At 39.4% G+C, this 22,311-nt stretch overlaps 1 protein-coding gene across 13 annotated transcripts in view; it reads right to left on the bottom strand.

Moving 5' to 3' along the window:
- The window catches only part of LOC126364990 (peripheral plasma membrane protein CASK), a 1,315,013-nt gene that overhangs the window by 154,645 nt on the left and 1,138,057 nt on the right, over nt 1–22,311 (bottom strand). For 4 of the 13 annotated variants that reach the window (XM_050008103.1, XM_050008110.1, XM_050008104.1 and 1 more), the window contains exon 5: nt 8,975–9,004. The exons of the other annotated variants lie outside the window; for them this stretch is intronic. In XM_050008103.1, the coding sequence (XP_049864060.1) occupies nt 8,975–9,004 (30 nt within the window). The remainder of the gene's footprint in view (nt 1–8,974; nt 9,005–22,311) is intronic. 13 annotated transcript variants of the gene reach the window in all.

The following is a 22,311-nucleotide window of genomic DNA, read 5'->3' as shown; positions in this document are numbered from 1 at the left end:
GTTTCTGGAATCTGGCTTACAGAGGTTGTGTAATTTCAACCCGACCGCTTTTGTTATGCTCGTGGTGAATACACAGTAAAAGATCAACAAAGAAAAATTTGTGATTTTTTTGAAGGAAGTTTATTTTGTGAATTTCAGATTGAATCTTGGAGATCAAGACAAAGCTTGGGTTAAACATAAGGTGCACAGAAGTTATGAGGAAGATCTTTGTTTCTGGTTTATTAGGTAAGAAATCTCATTTTGTTTTGGCACTGCTATGATATGACATGAACAGAAAAATAAAACAACCCTCTGCTACTTCTGCTCGGTAGATGTGAAAGGATTTAACACAGAAAAGGAACAAAAAAATCAAACCTCAACCCTGACTCAGCTGTTCATTCAGTGTCTCATGGGTATGAAATATCAGCTTCACAGCTATGTTCTAATTCAGATGACATCCAGAGTGAGTCAGAGGACTCAGATACGTCCATTTCCCAGAATGAATCTAGCTCAGATTTTATTGTTGGTAGACACCTCAATTTTTTTCTTAGAGTGAGCTGAACAACTTAGTAAGAGACCTAGGTCTGTCATTTCCTATGGAGGGCAATCTGGTTTATTGTAAGGATTGTTCATGGGCCCACTATGTGTGCTGAAATTAAACATGCTTCACCAGAAAGATTCATATCAACTGATTCTTTGAAAGTTTGCCTCAAAGAAGTCTTGCTGCAAATGGAAACGTATTTGCAACTCTTCCTATGGCACATTTGTTTCATTTGCAAGGAAACTATAATGACTTCATTACGGTTCTTGAAAAAATCAAATGTTACGTGCATCAATGGACGGTTTGTAGAGATTTCAAAATACTAATGATGTTTTTTTTAGTCAGCAGGGGATTATAAAAGTATCCTTTCTTTCTTTGTTTACAGGATAGTAGTGCCAGACAACTGCACCACACAAAAACTGACTGGGCACATTGGGAAAAAGTAATCAATACAACCTTTATTCCACCAGGAAAAGTTTTATTACCACCTCTTCATATTAAATTGGGGCTTATAAAGCAGTTTTCAAATCACTGGCAACAGATGGGCTTTGTTTCGGATATCTGTATTCTAAGAACCAGAAACAGTCTGAAGTCATGCAAACAGAGGTAGTTTTCACTGGTCCCAACGTAAGAAATCTTTTATCTGATTTCTTTTTGGAAACAATGGGAGAAAAAGAAGTGTGGGACTCTTTCAAGAATGTAGTGCACAACTTTTTGAGAAATACTAAGGATCCCGACTACAAAATCATTATAAAATGTGCTGGCAAGTAATGAAGCTAAGGGATGTAAGATGGGCTTAGAAATTCATTTTTTTACTCTCCCATATTGACTACTTTCCAGAAAAATTGGGGGCTAGCAGTGAAGAACAAGATGAATGATTCCACATGAAGTCTATGACATCAAAAGGTGTTATGAAGGAAGATGGAATACCATTATGTTAGCTGATTTCTGTTGGATGCTCATTCAAGAGACCAGATAAGGAATTCAGAAATGAATGCATAGAAGAAGAGAATATTAAAAAAACAGTAGACCTACAATTTGTGTATAAATTATACTTTTGTTTTTATTAGCTGTAAGAAAATATAATACATTTTGTTGACTGTAACAAATAAATGTTTTTAATAAAAATTTATTTTCATTTTACAAAAAACCCTGTAAGTGATGGAATATAACTGAAATCAGTTTTAAGATCTGCAACCTCTCAAACACATAATTAAGCAAAAACTTCCCAAGTAGCTGGGATCTCTCTCTCTCTCTCTCTCTCTCTCTCTCTCTCTCTCTCTCTCTCTCTCTCTCTCTCTCTCTCTCCCTCTCTCCCCCTCCCCCCCCCCCCCAGCAGACATATTAATTTATTTCCTGATTACTAACACTACAATATACCCAGAGAAAATACTGCTCTGTGTGTCACCCAAGGTATGCTTCAACACACAGTAATAAAGTCCACCTCTGTTTTCTCACAGCCTCAAATGACAGCACAGGAATCAACCCAGCCCACTAAACAGTCACCTTGCAACCCCTGGCCAGCTCTACTCTGGTCAAATAACTATCTCCTCCATTCTGTTCACTCAACCTCTGATTGGGTTGATGCCTCCTATGGTAGTAGAAGAGGTAAGCTGATGGAGCATACTAGCTGGCTGGTTAGACAATTCCAAATTGTTACTTTGGTATGCTTACCAGTTCCACTCAATACTGACTGGGCAAACTGACTTAGGGAAACACAGTGTCCATCCTGTAATTTTTTTTGTTATATATTTCAGTCTTATGACTCACAAATTGTATCTAGGTCATCACCAGCGGATTTTTAAAGTGGACATCAAAAGACATGCCTGAATGGCCTATATAAAGTTTTGCATAGGTGCCACATGTTAGCTTATACTCATATGACTTTGAAGTGATCTGTTTAATATGTTACAAGGAGAGGATGGACAAAAGTATAAAAAGATGGCAAGAAATGCAAGTTTGAGCATAAATGCAGATGTTAGACAAGCCTGCAGATTGCACTGTTGTATTTGACCATGAACGGCACCTGTGCAATGTTTGCAACAAGTTGCAAGTGTCAGTCGTGGTCAGAACATTGTTCTGCATAGCTGTGAGTCCATAATGTCAGAGCTAAGTGAATTTGAATATGAGAAAATTGTTGGTGCTCATATGATGAGTGCTCTGTAACCAAGTCAGCTGAAGTGTTTGGTTTCTCAAGGGGCACCATATAAAAAGATTTCTACCGCTTACGGAGAAAGCAGAAAAACATCACCCATTAAGTCACAATAGGGGCAAAAGTTGTGTTGAGTTATCATGTCAGTGAAGAGAATTATGACAAAAAATAAAAGGATGACAACTGCAAAAGTCACTGCAGAACTGTATGTTGCATTTAAAACCCTCAGTACCAAAACAGCACAAAGGAAACTCTAAGTGGGAACTGCATGTTCCAAGATGACAGGGCCCCTGTCCTCACAGCTAGCAGAATCCAGGACTGGTTTTGCGAGTACGAGGATGAACTGTCACAGCTCCCCTGGCCACCACAATCATTTTATCTTAATACTACTGAGCCTTTGTGGTCCACTTTGGAGAGAAGGATGTGTGATAGCTATCCACCTCCATATCTTTACTGGAACTTGCCACTATTCTACAGGAAGAATGACATAAAATTCCCTTCAACACCATCCAGGGCATGTATTTGTGCATTCTGAGGTGACTGGAAGCTGTTTTCAATACAATCACTTTTCCTACAACATATTAGGCATCTGTTTTCGGCATATCCGTATTTCTGTCAACCTAAGGTAGATACTACCTAAATCAAAACCGGTAATGATACCATTTGTGTGACTGTAGACTGAAATATGCAATAAAAAACCATAATAGCATAGTGTTGTAAAGGTGTTTCCAAGTCACATCATTTAATGTCTGGATAGTTTCCTAAAGTCTCTTCATCTTCCTCACATTTATTGTTTAAATCCTACATCCCGATTCTCTAGCACAATTTCCATTTCTGTTTAATACATTCCATTTGTTGCCCTTCCATCTTTCTTGCCTTTCTTCCCCTGTCATTTTTGTCTTCTGTGGCTAACTCCTTGTGAGTTTTGCTATCACCCAACTCCTCATTGTTTCTTAGGTCAGACTGTAGATCCTCCATAACGAAACACCATCACAGTTATCAGACTATAGGGAGATCAGATGCTTCCATCTCAGATAGCTGACCACCAACACAACATGAAGGAAAATGTAAAATATAAAATTAGCAAATGTCTGGAGTTGGGCAAACCTCATGAAACACAATCATCATACTGGCAGGGCTTTTCGTGATTGTGGAGATGAAGAAATCATGATTTACATTTCAAACTGTACGTCATAAACACTATAGTACTTCAAGGGGGTTTAGTCACATTAATGTTCTGATAAACTTTAAGAAAGAACAGTATTTTTATTATTATAATGTCAGTAAGTATAGGATATATTCTGAATAATTCTATACATCTGCTAATACTTTTGTTAGTGTTTTGTCCACATAGTATGCTACCTTTCAAAACATCTTGATGAAAATAAATTGACTGTCACCTCTGAGGAACCAATTACTGTATTAACAGAGTACTGTTGGTTCTCTGATATTTGAACCTTGATAGTCATGGTCACATCCCTACCATAAATGCTCCTTTTTTTTACCTTCTTATTTAATTTTTACCCTCTTTCCTTTATAGTTTTGAATATTATCTCTTGAATCATTTTTCAAGTTTGTGTATCCTTCAGCACTGCACTAATTTCCCCTGGTTTAGTACTTGATAAGTAGAGACCATTTACTGTTTCAGATCTTTTAAGATTACCTATACTTGAAAACGTTGTTCCACTGTGTTAGTGCTGTGCAGCTCAGACATCATCACAGATCTGCCTTCATTATGAAATACTACAAAACACTATCTGATTGAATGTATCTGGACACCTATTAGTGGACATTAATATGGAGTGTGCCAACCCTTCACCTTTATAAAGGCTTGAACTCTATGTGGCCATTTTCAGCGAAGTATCTGAATGTCTGTGGAGGAATAGCATCCCATTCTCCCTCACGAGCTGAAATCATAGAAGGTAGTGATGGGACACATGGGCATGGAGCAAAGTCAATGTCCTAACACATCCCAAAGGTTTTCTCCATTGGGTTCAGATTGGGACTCCGGGCACACCTGTCCATTTCAGGAATGTTAAGTGTCCACAAACCATTGTCTCAATGTGCTGCTTTATGACAGGATGTATTGTCATGCTCATACAAACAGCCAGGTCTACAAGCTAATTCTCTGTCATACACAGCACACACTCTTGTAAAATGCGTTCATATGCTTCTATGTCTAGTGTTTTGTTAAGCACAAAACGAGGCCCACACACAGACAATCAAAAATATTCTATATAGTAACACCACCTCTTCCATACTTCACTGTTGGCACTACATATGATGTCCACTAATGTTCTACAGGCATTCAAGAAACCCGAACAAACACCTTCAGTGAACTGTCACATGGTATAGCATGATTCATCACTCCATTCACTTGCTGCCAGTCATCCACTGTCCATTTCTGCCAGTCTGCTGTCAGCAATTTTCCATGATCTAGGAGTTATTTTTAGTTTTATTCTGTGGCTGGATGCCTTTCCTGTGGGTGCAATTGTCACTTACAACATGAGTGAGAAGGAATGAGTGCCTTTTAAAAGTAGTTTAGTTGCCCTGCAGCAGTTTGAAGAAAACTGCTGCAAAGACCACTGAAAAATGGTTCAAATGGCTCTGAGCACTATGGGACTTAACTTCTAAGGTCATCAGTCCCCTAGAACTTAGAACTAATTAAACCTAACTAACCTAAGGACATCACACACACCCATGCCCGAGGCAGGATTCGAACCTGCGACCGTAGCGGTCGCGCAGTTCCAGACTGTAGCACTTAGAACTGCTCAGCCACCCTGGCTGGCATAACACTGAAACATTGGTTTTTTAGTTATTTTAGTGATACGTAATGTGACAGCCTAACAGTCAGAAGAATTTTATTCAACTGGCACTAGTCAAGGAAATCTGAGTACTCTGTTCATATTTTAACTGTCTGAGGATTGTGTTTCAGAAGTAGAGATGGGTTACCAAGCTGGCATCTTCCAAATGAGTGTGAAGTTGCCAAAAAACCGCACTCATGAGGACTGGTGTAACAGACCAAAGGTTGTTAATCCTTCACATAGACTATGCCTGGGACAAAATGTTTACATCAGAGATGTAGTCAAGAGCAAATACAAAACATATAACACGAAACCAAAGCAGTTTGACAAGCATACACATATTTACTCAATTTCCATAATCCTTGGATATTTTCCTTTGCTCTTTGCTTCTTAAAATATGAAAAATTAATGTAACGTAGCTTACATATGCACAAGCCACAATCAGAATTTACTACACTCCTGGAAATGGAAAAAAGAACACATTGACACCGGTGTGTCAGACCCACCATACTTGCTCCGGACACTGCGAGAGGGCTGTACAAGCAATAATCACACGCACGGCACAGCGGACACACCAGGAACCGCGGTGTTGGCCGTCGAATGGCGCAGGCTGCGCAGCATTTGTGCACCGCCGCAGTCAGTGTCAGCCAGTTTGCCGTGGCATACGGAGCTCCATCCCAGTCTTTAACACTGGCAGCATGCCGCGACAGCGTGGACGTGAACTGTATGTGCAGTTGACGGACTTTGAGCGAGGGCGTATAGTGGGCATGCGGGAGGCCGGGTGGACGTACCGCCGAATTGCTCAACACGTGGGGCGTGAGGTCTCCACAGTACATCGATGTTGTCGCCAGTGGTCGGCGGAAGGTGCACGTGCCCGTCGACCTGGGACCGGACCGAAGCGACGCACGGATGCACGCCAAGACCGTAGGATCCTACGCAGTGCCGTAGGGGACCGCACCGCCACTTCCCAGCAAATTAGGGACACTGTTGCTCCTGGGGTATCGGCGAGGACCATTCGCAACCGTCTCCATGAAGCTGGGCTACGGTCCCGCACACCGTTAGGCCGTCTTCCGCTCACGCCCCAACATCGTGCAGCCCGCATCCAGTGGTGTCGCGACAGGCGTGAATGGAGGGACGAATGGAGACGTGTCGTCTTCAGCGATGAGAGTCGCTTCTGCCTTGGTGCCAATGATGGTCGTATGCGTGTTTGGCGCCGTGCAGGTGAGCGCCACAATCAGGACTGCATACGACCGAGGCACACAGGGCCAACACCCGGCATCATGGTGTGGGGAGCGATCTCCTTCACTGGCCGTACACCTCTGGTGATCGTCGAGGGGACACTGAATAGTGCACGGTACATCCAAACCGTCATCGAACCCATCGTTCTACCATTCCTAGACCGGCAAGGGAACTTGCTGTTCCAACAGGACAATGCACGTCCGCATGTATCCCGTGCCACCCAACGTGCTCTAGAAGGTGTAAGTCAACTACCCTGGCCAGCAAGATCTCCGGATCTGTCCCCCATTGAGCATGTTTGGGACTGGATGAAGCGTCGTCTCACGCGGTCTGCACGTCCAGCACGAACGCTGGTCCAACTGAGGCGCCAGGTGGAAATGGCATGGCAAGCCGTTCCACAAGACTACATCCAGCATCTCTACGATCGTCTCCATGGGAGAATAGCAGCCTGCATTGCTGCAAAAGGTGGATATACACTGTACTAGTGCTGACATTGTGCATGCTCTGTTGCCTGTGTCTATGTGCCTGTGGTTCTGTCAGTGTGATCATGTGATGTATCTGACCCCAGGAATGTGTCAATAAAGTTTCCCCTTCCTGGGACAATGAATTCACGGTGTTCTTATTTCAATTTCCAGGAGTGTATTTATGCACAAGAACCTTTCACTTTCTGGGAAGTTTACCATCATAATTAGTGAATAAATCATGCAACTGCAGGTCACTAAAAAGAACCATTTACAAACCCACACAATATAAACAATGGCGAACCATATGAATCATCATCCAAACAGTTTTTTGCTCCTTCTCCTTACAATCCATATACAATGAAAGCAATTTAAAAAAATGTGCAGGATGGTACCCCATACCACAATATTCTACAGTAATGACAATTATCTGCAAAATGTAAAATATTAATTTAACTGTAATGTTATTTTATGGATCTAGTTTCTTAATTAACGTATGCCAATAGTAAACTGCATTTTCTGAAACTGAACTGCAAATTCTCCAAGCACTCTTACAACATTTTGGGTATAACTATTTATTACTTTTTAATATTAATTAGACTATATACAATGACTACACACTAGTAGCCTTTCTGATGAACTTATATACTGACATGCCTAATAGCAAGAAACCTATTGGTTACTTGACTGTCATGGGCAAAAGCTTTCCTTTCCACTGATTCAGTATGCACCTAATTCTGTGGGCTCCTTCCCTCTTTAAATGCCAAACACAATTTTACAGTAAAGCGAGCCATCATCACAATCTTCCTGCATTTCTTGACACGCTTCTCACCATTAATAGCAAAATTTTGTCACAGCACTATTTAGTAGTGCAAGGCTGTTACTCTCTCTCTCTCTCTCTCTCTCTCTCTCTCTCTCTCTCTCACACACACACACACACACTCACACACACTCTCTACACCTGTGCGTACTTCTTGGAAGCTGCAATGTCTGTTTCAGCACCTGACCAAGTGACCTCAGAGATCAAAAAACCATTTTATTTCAAAACATTTAACAGAGTTTCAAAATCAGCATAACTGTAAATCACTGGTCCCATAATCCAACAGACAACTGATGTATCTGCATGTGTTGTTTAGGTTTCTCATAAATTGTACATCTTAGATGAACATTTATTTCAAATAACAACTGTAGATCATTAATCTTCAAGATACTTCCATCTCAGTTTGTGCACCTATTAGCGGACAACTGCACCCTCCGCATTGCTTCTGTTAGTTTAAGAAACCCAAAATATGAAAATTTCAATATCAATGCCACTTATTGCTTGTAAAATAATAAAGAAAATAGTTGTGACTAAGCTAGTCCACCAGAATGGAATCATATTGCTGATAAACGGTATGAGGGTTGACATATTGTCTCAAGAGGGTGTGTGATATAATACACATACCATTTTAATAATTGCTTCCAAAAAATGCAATCTTGAAAAAATACTAAACAAAATGCAGTTTTGTAGATATGCTATGTAATTCTGCTTGTAGTTTTGACAAATATTTACAACTTAAAGAAATTCCCAACACAGATTCTACTGAAGAAAATTACGCAAGACATGCCAACTTAACATATAGGCAATAAAAAATTTGGGCCATTGGGAAAACAATATAAGCAATTAGTTAAAAATCTACCTGAAAAACAGGTGTTCTGAGAATATACATATGTAACTATGAGGGTTTTTGTTCATGCAAAGTCAGAACTAACTGGTAAAAGAGGCTATGGAACATCACACCAGATGCAAAGATATACTTACTAATACTGGCAGAGGCCTAATCCTGAACAACTATAGTGTGATAGGAAAAAAGGAAAAACATTTAATTAAAAATCTAATTCATAAATTTAGTTGTTTGGAAGATTAAGTAATTATAGTTTGTATGTTAATTAGTATTAATTATTTGTTTATAAAATCACATAAAATAAATCACGAACTTTAGATAAACATAAATGTTCTGAGTTTAAACTTACACATTACAATTCACACTTGCCACCATTTCTGCATTATATCAGTAGAAAGAGCACTTTTGAATTGTGTCACTTAAAAATAATGTTTTCCCAAGATCAAGACCTCATCCTACTGTTTTATAAGGAGTGAACTTGTGTTTTATTCATGGAATTCTATAATTATCCCCACATAATATGACTTGCAGAAATTACACATGTGTTAATTTCGGCAGAGTTTGTGTTAAGCACTGCAGTAATAATGGCAAGGTATGACCTGCTGTGTGAAATTTATGTGTTAAATATAAAGCAGTGTTTCTAAAAAGGAATTAGATATTAAAGAATAATGGGCAATCATGCAGTCCTGTACTCTAAACAATACAAATTTCTTTCAGAAACAAGGAGCTTTACTGCAGAATACATAAATAATTGTTTCTTGTGCCAGCTAAGATGCCTTGTAGCTTTATGCATATAAAGAAAAAGCCACAGAAATACGAAAGGATTGAAAAATTCTACAGATCTGAGATAAAAGCAGGTTTTGGAAAACAGATCAATTAATTAGGACTTAAAAGTACTTTATGTACAATTTTTTAATTCCTTTTGAAACAGATATGAAATTATTTTCCTTTCCCATATAGAACTTTTGAAATCTATGTATTAATAAATGTGTAACTATACCTCAAGGAGAATAAAGTATAGACTCTAAGACATCAAATGACAAAGAATTCCTCAACACATGCATGCAGAAGGAGATGATGTATTAACTATAACTTAGCAAAGTGACAGTGAAAACAAATTAATTCTGATTTGGAAAAATACAGCTTTTATCATCTGCAAAATTATGCTGTCAATAAATTACTAATGACTAAACCTTGGACAAATCATTTGGCAACTCCAGTAAAATAAACATTATGCATTTTCAGTTAACTCAACCAATAGTTGAAAACTGGCACAACTATGTTAGTCTGTATTAGAAAATATGAAATACATCTTATCACTGTGTGCTCATAACAATGCTTAATAAGAAATATTATAATGAATCCCCTGAATTTACTTTTTTCTCCTTGATGGCCGAGAACCCCCTACATGTTATAGTAAGTTACACAGAAAAAAAGCAATATCTGGTGTGATGATATCTAAAATCTACAACAAAATACATGTAAGAGCATGTTGTTGTGTTTAGAAGGCGTAATGGTCCAATATGTTCCATTTTATCACTTATTTTATTTTATTTCCCCCTTAAACCATGTTAATTTCTTAAGATGGTGAAAATCATTTAAATAGGGAAACCATAGACTTAAAACTTTCTTCTTTTTCCTAGCCCCTTATTATATCAATTCAAAAAGTCAAGAATTTCTCTAACAAAAGAGAAAACTTAATTAATCATCTGATCCAGCAACCAAACAATTATTCAAATGTTAATACAGCAACATCTAATGCAATCTATGGAGGGGAAACTCAGAATATGATCAGTTCCAACAAAAAGAAAGGAGAAACAAAAGTGCTGACAGCTGTAAAAAGCAGTTCAAAAAAGTTGTAAATGATGTTCAATCCAAAATGAACAAGGCTGAGGAAGTTAATAGGAGTGAATGAGAAATATGCCATAAAAAATCTATGGATCCACATTTTATTCTGCTCAGTGCGGCTGTAATGTTGACATATTGTATTCTCATTCATTTACATCTGTAATCTTGGATATTGGTTTGACCCAGTAACAAGTACACACAATTACAAAGCATTATCTCCTAATGTCACTACCTCCTGCATTTTTACATGTAGTGCACATCATTTGGTGATAAGTGTGACCTAACAATAAATCTGTAGTGCCACTGTACAGCAATGCATTGTTTAAAAAATTACTGTAGTAACTTACATACGGACTGGAAGGTATTTACCTTCCAAGAGGCAGAACTCCCAATAAAGCTAACAGTTTTTGTTTAAAAATAATATTTCTGAACCATGGGTTTCTTACTCAGAACAGGAAAGCGAGATGGGTGGGAGGATGTGCAGATCATATAGTAATCAGGAACTCTCATCCCCAATCTCTGCTAAATATTCCCTCTTTTCTGTCCTGAAGTAGAAACCTGTGTTGAAGAAATCTAAGTGTACAGCCTTTATTTAGCTTCATGTATTTCTATCTGCTGAACTTGGAATTCTACCTCCTGAAGGTAAATATTAGCCACTCCATCAATCTCTTTGGGTATTTAAAAAAAAATTCTAAATGGTTGTTGTTGCTGTTTTTCCAGTTATCATCTAGTTCACCATTCCTGTAAGTATTTGTACTAAAGCTGTTAGATGTACCTCAAACTTTTAAGTGGCTGATGATAGATGACATCAGATGCAGCAATAAAATTAAAGAGGAGAGACTGTTTGACTTATTTGTTGAGTCACATGTAATTTTTACAAGGTCTTACAAGAAGATCTTGAGCAAGTAAGGACAAATGGCTCAGAAATCATGGTACCAATGATAAATCTAGGAGGTATAAAATATTGTCAGAAGTATTAAGTGCTTTTGCTGAATAATGAGGACTCAATTACATGAAAAGTCTGCTTTAAGATACATTACATCTTTGCAGAAAAATTTATAATTCTTGGTGAAAATTGGTAAACACTACCCTTTCTTTGATTATGAATGCCATTCCACAACTGCTGTTGCACATGTGCAAACAGTCTGATTTTGCACAGTTGATAGTAACAAGTATAAAAATGCGGCAGCAGCACAGTAAAGTGGTTTACAAAGATTATAGCAGAAATACCTTAAGGAGTTACGATGGTCACTATGCAAGGTGTGAGAAAGACTTTTGGCATATGCCAGATACACTATTGCTATTCACAAATCTTGCAAGTGCTGATCAACACAGAAGCACAGCCTGAGATAAATATCAAACAACTGACACAGCAGAATGCAGGTATGTGTAAGGGAGTATGGCCAAGGGTACTGAGAAGAATAAATATTCCGGGTACACTGTAATAATATGCCACTGTCTTCTTCAGCACTATATGAATCCCTGTCAAAATGTGACAGGGGCCAGGGGGACTAATTTTCTGGTCATGTAAACTGATGACTGTTGACCCTCTTGCTCCTGCTTGTGCAGTGGGTAAGAACATGTTTCCTGATTAACAGATATACACAAGTGGTTACTGAATAATGATCACCTGGTCAACCTACAGACATGCTAGTGTTCCCTTGTGATACAATTAATCATTCTCAAGATTAGACAGTCAGCAGGTAGTGTACTTTTCAATATGGCTGGGGAACAAAAGCATTATCATAGTTCAATGAAGAACACACTGTATGCACCTGTGTAGCTCACACTTTAACCCAACAAACAGCTGAACTTCAAAGGTATTTGAAAGCTTTTAGGCTCACTGAGAATCAAGTTTCACAAGAAACTGGATAACTACCAGCACAACAGGTGAGGGCATCAAAATGTTTGTAGCTGATGGAAGTTCTGTTTCAGTGACCTACTGAAACTACCGGGTCGTATTCCTAATGAACACTTGTTATTTATCATGTAGTCATTTGCTATGGGAAAGTTGTACTCTATATGTTGTGGCTGGCTATACCACAAGATAATGTCCATCATTGCATTACAGATTACCATGTCAAAACACTACTGTATAGAAACAGAGGTAGATGGTTACAATTCAGTGATTGCATAGCATAAATAATGATGGATAGAAAACTGCAAAGCTGAAAGTCAAGGATATTTAGTTACATTTAGTTAACTATTCACAAAACAAAATCAATTTGCTTTACGCATAACAAGAATTCATTCTTAGTGGCCTCAGATGCAGACAAACTAGCACACACTACACATCTCACTGTAAAGTATTTACAAGCAAACATATTCTGTCAGAACACTTGAGCCAATATGAGAGGTTTTTGCACACATTTCAGTCCTTCAGTTTATAGTGTTAGATTTTTAGACAGAAGTCAGTGATCATATTAGTATTAGTATTTAGACTGAAAATTTATTTAGCTACTGGTATCTTATGCAATTTTGTAAACTAAACAGACTAGACTGTAAATGTGTCTAAAAATAAGTAGCTTGCTTAAAGCAATATTAAACATCCACGTGGATGATCAGAGATGACGCTGATTCAATGTTGGTTTCACTGACTGCAGTTTGTCACACATCACTTCATTAATTTAAAATTTTGTTCACAGTATGCTATAATTATGCTTAACTTGCCACAGCAATACATAAGCAATTTAGGGTGAAAGTTATGTTACCCACTGTATGAAAGTTGAAAATATGTTAACAAACATAACCATTGTCTATGTGACTACAGCTCCTTTTCATACACATCATCTAGAACAAATTAAAAGACAGAGCCCAAAGGAAAACTGACCTGGAAATGACCAAATGGCATTGCAAGTGAAGATTACTGTACAAGTTCTGTTCAAAAAGTAATTAAATGGGTTTTCTTCAGCCTCCAGGAGTATGGGGAAGAGATGCTTCCACTTTAGCAGCTGGTTGGATTTCAGGTGTATGGGTAAGCCTGATTCAGTTGCCTGCATGATTCTGTTGAGTTCAAATCGCAAGTTGAATCAAGTTTACTTGAAGGATGTGTCCCTCACCGAAATGCAGTGTACACTTGAGCACCCCTACATGGAACTTCTTCAAAAACTGGGCACAAAACATATTAAACAATTTTCAGAATAGCTGTGTACATTACTGGACTACATTAAAAGTGTTTGCATTACACTGTTTCTGAGGATAAGTGCATGAGAAAAATTTGACATAGTTTTCCATGGTTCGAAAGAAAATGTATGGTTCGTACCACAGTAACTCACTGCTTTACAATTGAACACAATTTTCTTCAGAGTGTGAAAAACAATCATGAAACTTACACATTAAAGTACAGTTCAGAAACAAAAATGGAGAATGGGTTTTCATACTTGGTTTCACTGCAAGAAAGAAGAGAAGAAGGACCAAGCAAAAAACAGAAGGCATACTCATTGTCTTTACGGCTGAAGACAAACTACTGACGTGAAGTTTGTAGTGACAGGACAAATAAGAAATTCAGCATTTTACCATGACTGTTTGAGAGAAAGTATGGGACACTTCTATTCTGAAAGGCATATAATGTCCCACAAGTCTTCTTTCCCATACATCAATAATAATAATAATAATAATAATAAATAAATCTAAAAAATGCAGAGTTGTAACAAGCATTTAACTGCTAGTCACAATTATACTGAAAACTACTTCTGTTGAAAACTTCAGTTGTTATTACAGGCAGTAGCAGCAACATTGAATGCAGAGTAAAGACTCTAGCTAAATGGCCACTAACTGCTGAAGGAAACGTAAGAAAAACAGAGAGAGAGAGGGGGGGGGGGGGGGGGAGCAGGGGGGAGGGGGGGGAGAAGAGAGAGACTATTTTGGAGGACATTAGTAAGTGTATTTGAAGCTGTTTTCAATACTTTTTCCCAGAAAAATTCCCATCCCTTTGCAAACAGTCCCTGTGTTTTTAACACAAAACAAGAAAATTAAGTGTGACATGTCAGTCTTAAAGGGTTTAGAATATACTGTGACCAAATGCCAGTAAGATGTAAAACATAACTAATCACTGAAAACGAGCAAAACTCTTTCAGCACAAATTACAATTCAGTTACCCAGATAATTTAAGCTTAAATGATAAACATGACCAATTGAAAACAAGTGTTGAAAATGAAAAATAAAACTGGGGACTTTAATATGAGATGTGAGTAACGATTGGCATAAAGACTGGCAGCTGACTTTAAGTATAAATAAATGCAATGTAATGGAATGCACATAACAAGCTGAAAAAAAAAAAACAATAAAATTCTTCTGTCAATGTGTAAAAATCTCCATTGTTTCAGCCAATGTTGCAAATGACCTTCCTCAGGGTTTATTTCCATTTAGTAAAAGCACAATGAGGAAGGCCATTTGCAACAGCAGGCAAAACAACAGACAATTTTACACACTGACAATGTGGTCACATACCCAAGAGAAATCTATATACTGTGAAAACCGCTGCGGAAGCCTATGCTTAGAAGATGATAGTACGTGACATTGTATGGTTCATAACTAGCGAGTGGCCATGACCATATCTTTGTAGAAAGATTTAATGCCAAGTACCCACATGAATCTAACTATGGGGAACACTGCCTCCAGACTTAATTTTATCAGAAGAATCCAAAGGAAGTGACTTGACACATGAAAGAGGTTGCCTACAAAATCTTTTTTGACCAACTTTTGAACTTGTCATTTGGGGACCTTCACAATGCTAGGTTCAGTTCCACCTGGGCAGCCATGGAGAACGCACCACTGTGACTGAGCACACTGCTGCTGGAACTGTTTGAGAGTTGTGTCATTGTTAGGCTGCCTTGCCCGTGCTGTAGCATACACAAAATTGATGGGTGTCATTCTTACAACACAAGCAAATTGTTATTTATCTCTAAAGCATGGCCAAAGACATTTACACAAAAGAACAAGCTGATGCAAAGCAGAAATGTACGATTCCAACTCTGCCGAGGGTTAAGAACACATCAGCCTAAACATATGCCCGCCACGGAAAACAAAGGTGAAGATGACATGATCATCTCACCTCTGTTTATCCAATGCAGAGAAAATGGGTGGACAGAGCCGCACAACATCCTGAAAACCTGCTTCTGGAGCAATCTTGGCATCAAGTTGATGGACCTTGATGCCATAAGAGAGATTCAGGCACAGATCATAGATGACCACAGAGCAATAAAGTCAGTCGCTGCAGAACACACCACAGCAGTGCCCACACAGAAGAAAATGCTGCCCCCAAAACAATGACCAAGGCAAGCAAACCAGAGCAAAGGCAAATGGTTGAGCCACAGAAAAGAGAGATCTTCAGAGAGATCTGCAGAGGTATCTTCAACTTGCAGAAGAGTTTCAGCGTCCCAGTGACCGTCAAAATTCTCACTACGCACCTGGACCTGAAGCCTCAGTGCTTTAGATGCCAGAGAGGATGACATGTGGTAAAATACTGCCTCAACATACTAAACTGCATGAAGTGCTTGGAACAGCACAATAGTCACATCTGCCCCAGAAGCAGAGATGACAGGCCGACATGTGCTCCCTGTGCCTGGCCACATGTACTGCAGTTACCCAGCCTTCTCTGGATATGGCAGCATTGGCGTCGGAATATGAGGAAGACAATTCAGGTCAGCTTGAATGTCACCGAACCAGCCAAGAAGACATGTCAACAAAGGTGGATGCTTGATAGAGCCACAGCCTCACCCTCAGAATAGTTCAAAGGCATGATGGCAGTAGTCCAAAGGTATGGTGGCAGTGACCTCCACGGCAGTGGTCTCCCCTACTGTCCGGCTTGCCATCCTCACCACCAGTGTGATTGATGGTGGGGAGAGAGGGAGAGAGAGAGAGAGAGAGAGAGAGAGAGAGAGAGAGAGAGAGAGAGAGAGGGGGGGGGGGGGAGAGAGAGAGAGAGAGAGAGAGCTGCAAGTTGCGGAGCAGAGGCAGTCAGCACCAACATGCTGTGAGCTGCAAGTCACCATGGTCGTAGACAATGGTGCAACATTAAGGGGACATTGGGAAGAATAGGGTGCCATGTTCTCAATTCACTGTTACAAGAGGCAGTGTCATGCTTCAGAATGGCATACCAAAATGGAGGTGGCTTGTCTTCTGCTGAGAGAAGCCAACAGCCGACAGCCAGCAAAGGGAATCCAGAGAGGCACAGATAAGCACATACACATTCACTCAGCAGCCTCTCAAACATAAAATAAGTCTCATCAACACCAAGAGACAGAAACATCTCTAGACAACAAGAACAAAATGGTGGGCAACCTGGAATGCAAACCACAGACACAAAGAAGATCACAGTTGAACACAGTGGCCAAAGATGACTCTCAAGTCGATTCAGACCACAGAGGTTGTCAAGTAAAACGGTCTTCTGATAACAAGAATAAATCCAATGAATACAATGAACATATGAAGAAGACAAAAGGCGATGCAGCAGCTGATCTGGTGACAGCAGGTGCATGCTGGAGCACTGCTGGGCACCATATTGGAAAAGCAGGACCAAATGAGCAGTGTGCAATGACTGAGACTACTTAGCAAAGCTCCCCAATAGACCATGGACGTTAGACCAGGGAAATAATCAAAAATCCTTTTCCTTTTTCAATTAGAACAAAAATCTTTTTCATCAATCATTATACCAAAATGAAGAAAGAGCACTAACTGCAAACACTATGAAATAAATAAATAAAGAAATAAATAAATAAACATACAGTGTCAACTTAGATGCAGAGCTTAACAAAGAGCAGTCACATACACTAGAGCAGCCTGTTCTTCCCCCAACCCCCACCCATCAAGGGAAGAGAACTGAAACGTACTTTAAAAAAAAGTTATGTTTCTGAAAGAGATAGAGAGGAGCTACACAGTTAGTCAAACATCTGTTTAATCACTGCAAGGATGTCTGTGAAATATTTGACAAACTCCAGTCAAACACACTACACAAAATGTTATTGTTCTTGCACTTGAGCTAAAAACTGAGTGCCCTAGTTTCAAAACCAACCAATAAACATATTAATTATTCCGATATACACCTCTTGTAATGACCACAATGATAAATTTTGAGAAATAGGGATATTACAGATGTTTCTTCTCATACATAACCTATTAATGGAATTAAGAGGCAAATAATGTTGGTGCACTAAGTGTCCTCTGCCTCATAACTTACAATGGCTTTCACAATACAAAAGCAGACACAGGAATAAAACTAAACTGAGAACTGGCAAGTACAAATTGCAGTCGCTCACAAGGTTTGGCACTTGGTTCATTCCTGTTCCTGATGTACAGTACACAAATGACTGTCCCATGATGCCAAATGACTAAACAAAAACTCAAATGTTTGCTGATCACCCAAGGATGTTCATCAAGGACCCAAACTCAACTATACCAAACCCACCTCAGATGACAGATTAAAAAGCTTGCAACTATTTGGTTTAAGTCTTAATATAAAAATTTCTCATTTTATGCAATTGCATATAAATAAAAATAACCTGCTTGTACTAGAAGCTAGAACACAGACATACGCTAAACTGAACAATATGGCTCTGCTAGGATCAAATATGTTAATATAACAAGAAGCATAGAACAGATGAAAAACAGGAAAAGTTGATAAGTGAATTGGGTATAGAGGAGAAAGTAGCAGAAGCATGTAATACGTAAGGACAAGGAAGAAATCATTATTAATCAACTATAAAAAGAGGGGTAGTTGGAGCAGAATGAGTAGTATAAAGATGAATGTAAGAAGGAAATGTAGCTTATGTAGGGTGTAGATAGAGAGAAGGGTGAAGACATTCAGATGTGGATATCATAGGGTGAACTCTGCTGGATTGTGTGTGTGTGTGTGTGTGTGTGTGTGTGTGTGTGTGTGTGTACGCGTGATTATATATATATTAAAAACAAAGATTCCAAGACTTACCAAGCGGGAAAGCGCCGGCAGACAGGCACAATGAACAAAACACACACACAGAATTACTAGCTTTTGCAACCGATGGTTGCTTTTTCAGGAAGGAGAGGGAAAGACGAAAGGATGTGGGATTTAAGGGAGAGGGTAAGGAGTCATTCCAATCCCGGGAGCGGAAAGAGTTCCCTTAGGGGAAAAAAAGACAGGTGTACACTCGCGCGCGCCCACACACACACACACACACACACACACACACACACACACACACACACACACACACACATCCATCCGCACATACACAGACACAGGCAGAAGCTACATGACTTTATATTGCTGTGAAGTCTAGAGGAACCCATTATCCAGCAGTTCATGTCAATCAGCTGATGACGGATGTTATTAATGTCTGCTTGTGTCTGTGTATGTGCGGATGGATATGTTGTGTGTGTGTGTGTGTGTGTGTGTGTGTGTGTGTGTGTGTGTGCGCGCGCGAGTGTACACCTGTCTTTTTTTCCCCTAAGGGAAGTCTTTCCGCTCTTGGAATGACTCCTTACCCTCTCCCTTAAAACCCACATCCTTTCGTCTCTCCCTCTCCTTCCTGAAGAAGCAACCATCGGTTGCGAAAGCTAGTAATTCTGTGTGTGTGTTTGTGTGTTTTGTTCATTGTGCCTGTCTGCCGGCGCTTTCCCGATTGGTAAGTCTTGGAATCTTTGTTTTTAATATATTTTTCCCATGTGGAAGTTTCTTTCTATTTTATGTACATGATATTATATATGGTATCCAGTTATAAGTCCAATATATTTTTCATGTTACAACTTGGTAAAACAACTGTATTTAAGTAGAGGGGTAGGTCGATCAATAGCGTCCCAATTTATAACTTACGCACTGTTGCAGAACTTCTGCACTTCAACAGGATTCATGTCACAAAGTATTTACAGCATATGATGCCCTTATTGGAGGTCTGTGTTTTGTACTTTTCTAGCATTATATAATACTGATCAAAATTCTTGTGGTGTAGAAGTATTCTCCTCCAGGGTGATGCAGTTGACCAGGAGCAACCAGTTGTAACAATTTAACAAAATTCAGGTTTCTTGCTGACATAGAAGGGACATACCTTCTGGAGAGTTTTGTCTTCTCACTCTATTACAGTAACGACATCTTTTGATTTCTTTAACACATTTTCAGGGAAGGCTAGTTTCTTGTATTCTATTTGTTACATTGATAGTCATGCTCTCTAACGGCTCACCCCAAACCATTGAGATACCCTACAAGAGAGAGAGGAACTGTAATTCTTCACTTCGCAGGGGGTAGCTCTTCCACTGCTTGCGCAGGTGCAGTGGCCTGGAACCGGGGTATAAGGGAGCTGCCGTTTCTGATGTTCATTCAAGTCTGGCATGATTGTATACTTAGCGATCACACCTGGAAATGACAGCCACATGGATCGCCGAAATTTTGTGCAGTGAAGACAATCGTATCTGGCAGCATAATCGTGAAGAACATAAGAGAGATGTTATCCACCTAAACAAGGTTCCATTCACTTGAATGAGACTGATGCAACTGGGGTGTGACAGGCCCCAGAAGTTTTCTTAAAATAATTGTTTCACTGTAATAGCCATAAATGCAATATGCATGCAGCTCAGCTCATTTTGAAAGGTATTTCTCCCCATCCTCTCCTGCTTCCTCCTCCTCCTCCTCCTCCTCCTCCTCCTCCACTTCCTTATTCTACTTAGTACAGTGAGCTGTTTGAGATCCTGCCCATTTAAGGCAAATATCCCAGTAGGCAAAGGAATCTCAATGGGGAGCAGTTTTCCGGCATTCAGCTGATAACCAAGGGAAACCTCCCTAAAACCTAGGTTAGCACAACTGAATATAAGAAATTTTAATTTTCCACTTATCTATCTTACAGCTAACAGTCAGTAAAGTTACTGAGAGAATATTCATTATTCCTTCATAGACTTAATGATTTGCAGTAAAAATTTTACACAAAGGAAAGTTGAAGTGCATTTTCCAATTTCATTCTGCAAAAGAAAAGAGGCACACAGCGAGTTTTATTGCAGCCTGAATCAGTACCAACAGCTAAATGTACCTCCAGAAGCTGGAGAGAAAATATTGCTGCAGTGTTGTATCTTGCGTGACAAAGGAACCAATTACACACACTGTCAAATAAAGATCACATAGTGCTTTGTTTCCTGTAGGCAATGAAGTAAGATTCCACAGACATTCACTTCAAAATTCGTGTAGTTCATGGAGAGAATGTTGTGATGAACAATGCTGTGGACAAAGAAAGAGGGGAGTACCAGTATATACAAATGTCATTCAAGCTTCAAGCAGTAGTTTGAAAATACTGTATTGAACAGCTGTAAGAATATTTCACATTACATGGTATTTATACACACAATTTGGTAGAAGGGTACTTGCAGTTTATATACCACCAGTAGGGACTATCTTACATTTTATTAAGCAGCTAGAGAATATTAATAACATCCGTCATCAGCTGACTGACATGAACTGCTGGATAATGGGTTCCTCTAGACTTCACAGCAATATAAAGTCATGTAGCTTCTGCCTGTTTTATCTCATCTGTCCACCTTCTATCAGCTCATCATGTCAAAGTTTACTTATCTCTTGGGATGCAGCAACGACCTTTCTTGGTCTGTCTACCATACATTCATCATGTGAAATATCCTATCCATTTCATTTTCATTAAAGATATAACTACCTCATCCACTTTGGCCTCTTCCCCAATTCATTTACTTGTTTCCTATATTTTTAAGGATGTATCCATTGAGGGGCAGGGGAGGGCATCTATCCCCTGCTAATCAAACATTTATCAGCTTGAAGAAAATAATGGATACTGATTAGTAATAAGTAGACTCAAAGCTATTTTTGTATAATCTCAAGTTATTATTGTCACACACCAAAACACTAATATGAGGGACGTAAGGAATCTCGTGTTTACGTGCCAATACAGACATTATCTGACAAAAGTTCCGGATGCCTATTGGTGGACATTTAGGGTGCGTCAACATTTCAGATTTATGACAGCTTGAACGCTGCGGGGGACACATTCAATGAGGTGCCTGAATAGCTGTGGTGGAATAACAGCCCATTCTCCTTCAAGAGTCAAAACCAGGTAACGTTGAACTGTATGATCCGAAATGAAGTCGACGTTCCAGCTCAGTGTTCCACTGGGGCCAGGCAGCCTGAATAGGCTAGTCTATTTCAGGGGTGTTACTGTCTGCAAATCACTGCCTTACAGATACTGCTTTTGACAGGTTGCATCATCATGCTGACGATCGTCTCCAAACTATTTCTCTACTGCACACACTACACAATGCTGTATAATCTGCTCATGTCCTGTTATATTTAACATTATCTTAATTGCAATAAGGGGACCACACACCATAACCATGAAACACACCCCCATTGGCACTACACGATGGCAGGTAATGTTCTCTAGACATTCGTCAAGACCAGATCCTTTCAACGGACTGCCATATCTCACTCCATAGAACTTCTTTCAAAACATCCACTGTCCAGTGGCATTGTTCTTTACATCATGTCAAGTGCTGCTTAGCATTAACTACAGAAATATGTGTCTTACGAGGAGCTGCCCAACCACTGTACCCCACTCTTTTTTAACACCCTATGCACAGTCACTGTGCTAGCTGGACTACTGGTAGCACTTTGTAACTAATGGGCGATTCCTTCCGCTGATTT

The sequence above is a fragment of the Schistocerca gregaria genome, chromosome 1 (assembly GCF_023897955.1).
Source record: "Schistocerca gregaria isolate iqSchGreg1 chromosome 1, iqSchGreg1.2, whole genome shotgun sequence".
NCBI classification, from domain to species: domain Eukaryota; kingdom Metazoa; phylum Arthropoda; class Insecta; order Orthoptera; family Acrididae; genus Schistocerca; species Schistocerca gregaria.
The sequence above is the reverse complement of the archived record's forward strand: the minus strand, read 5'-3'. Positions and strand labels throughout refer to the sequence as shown.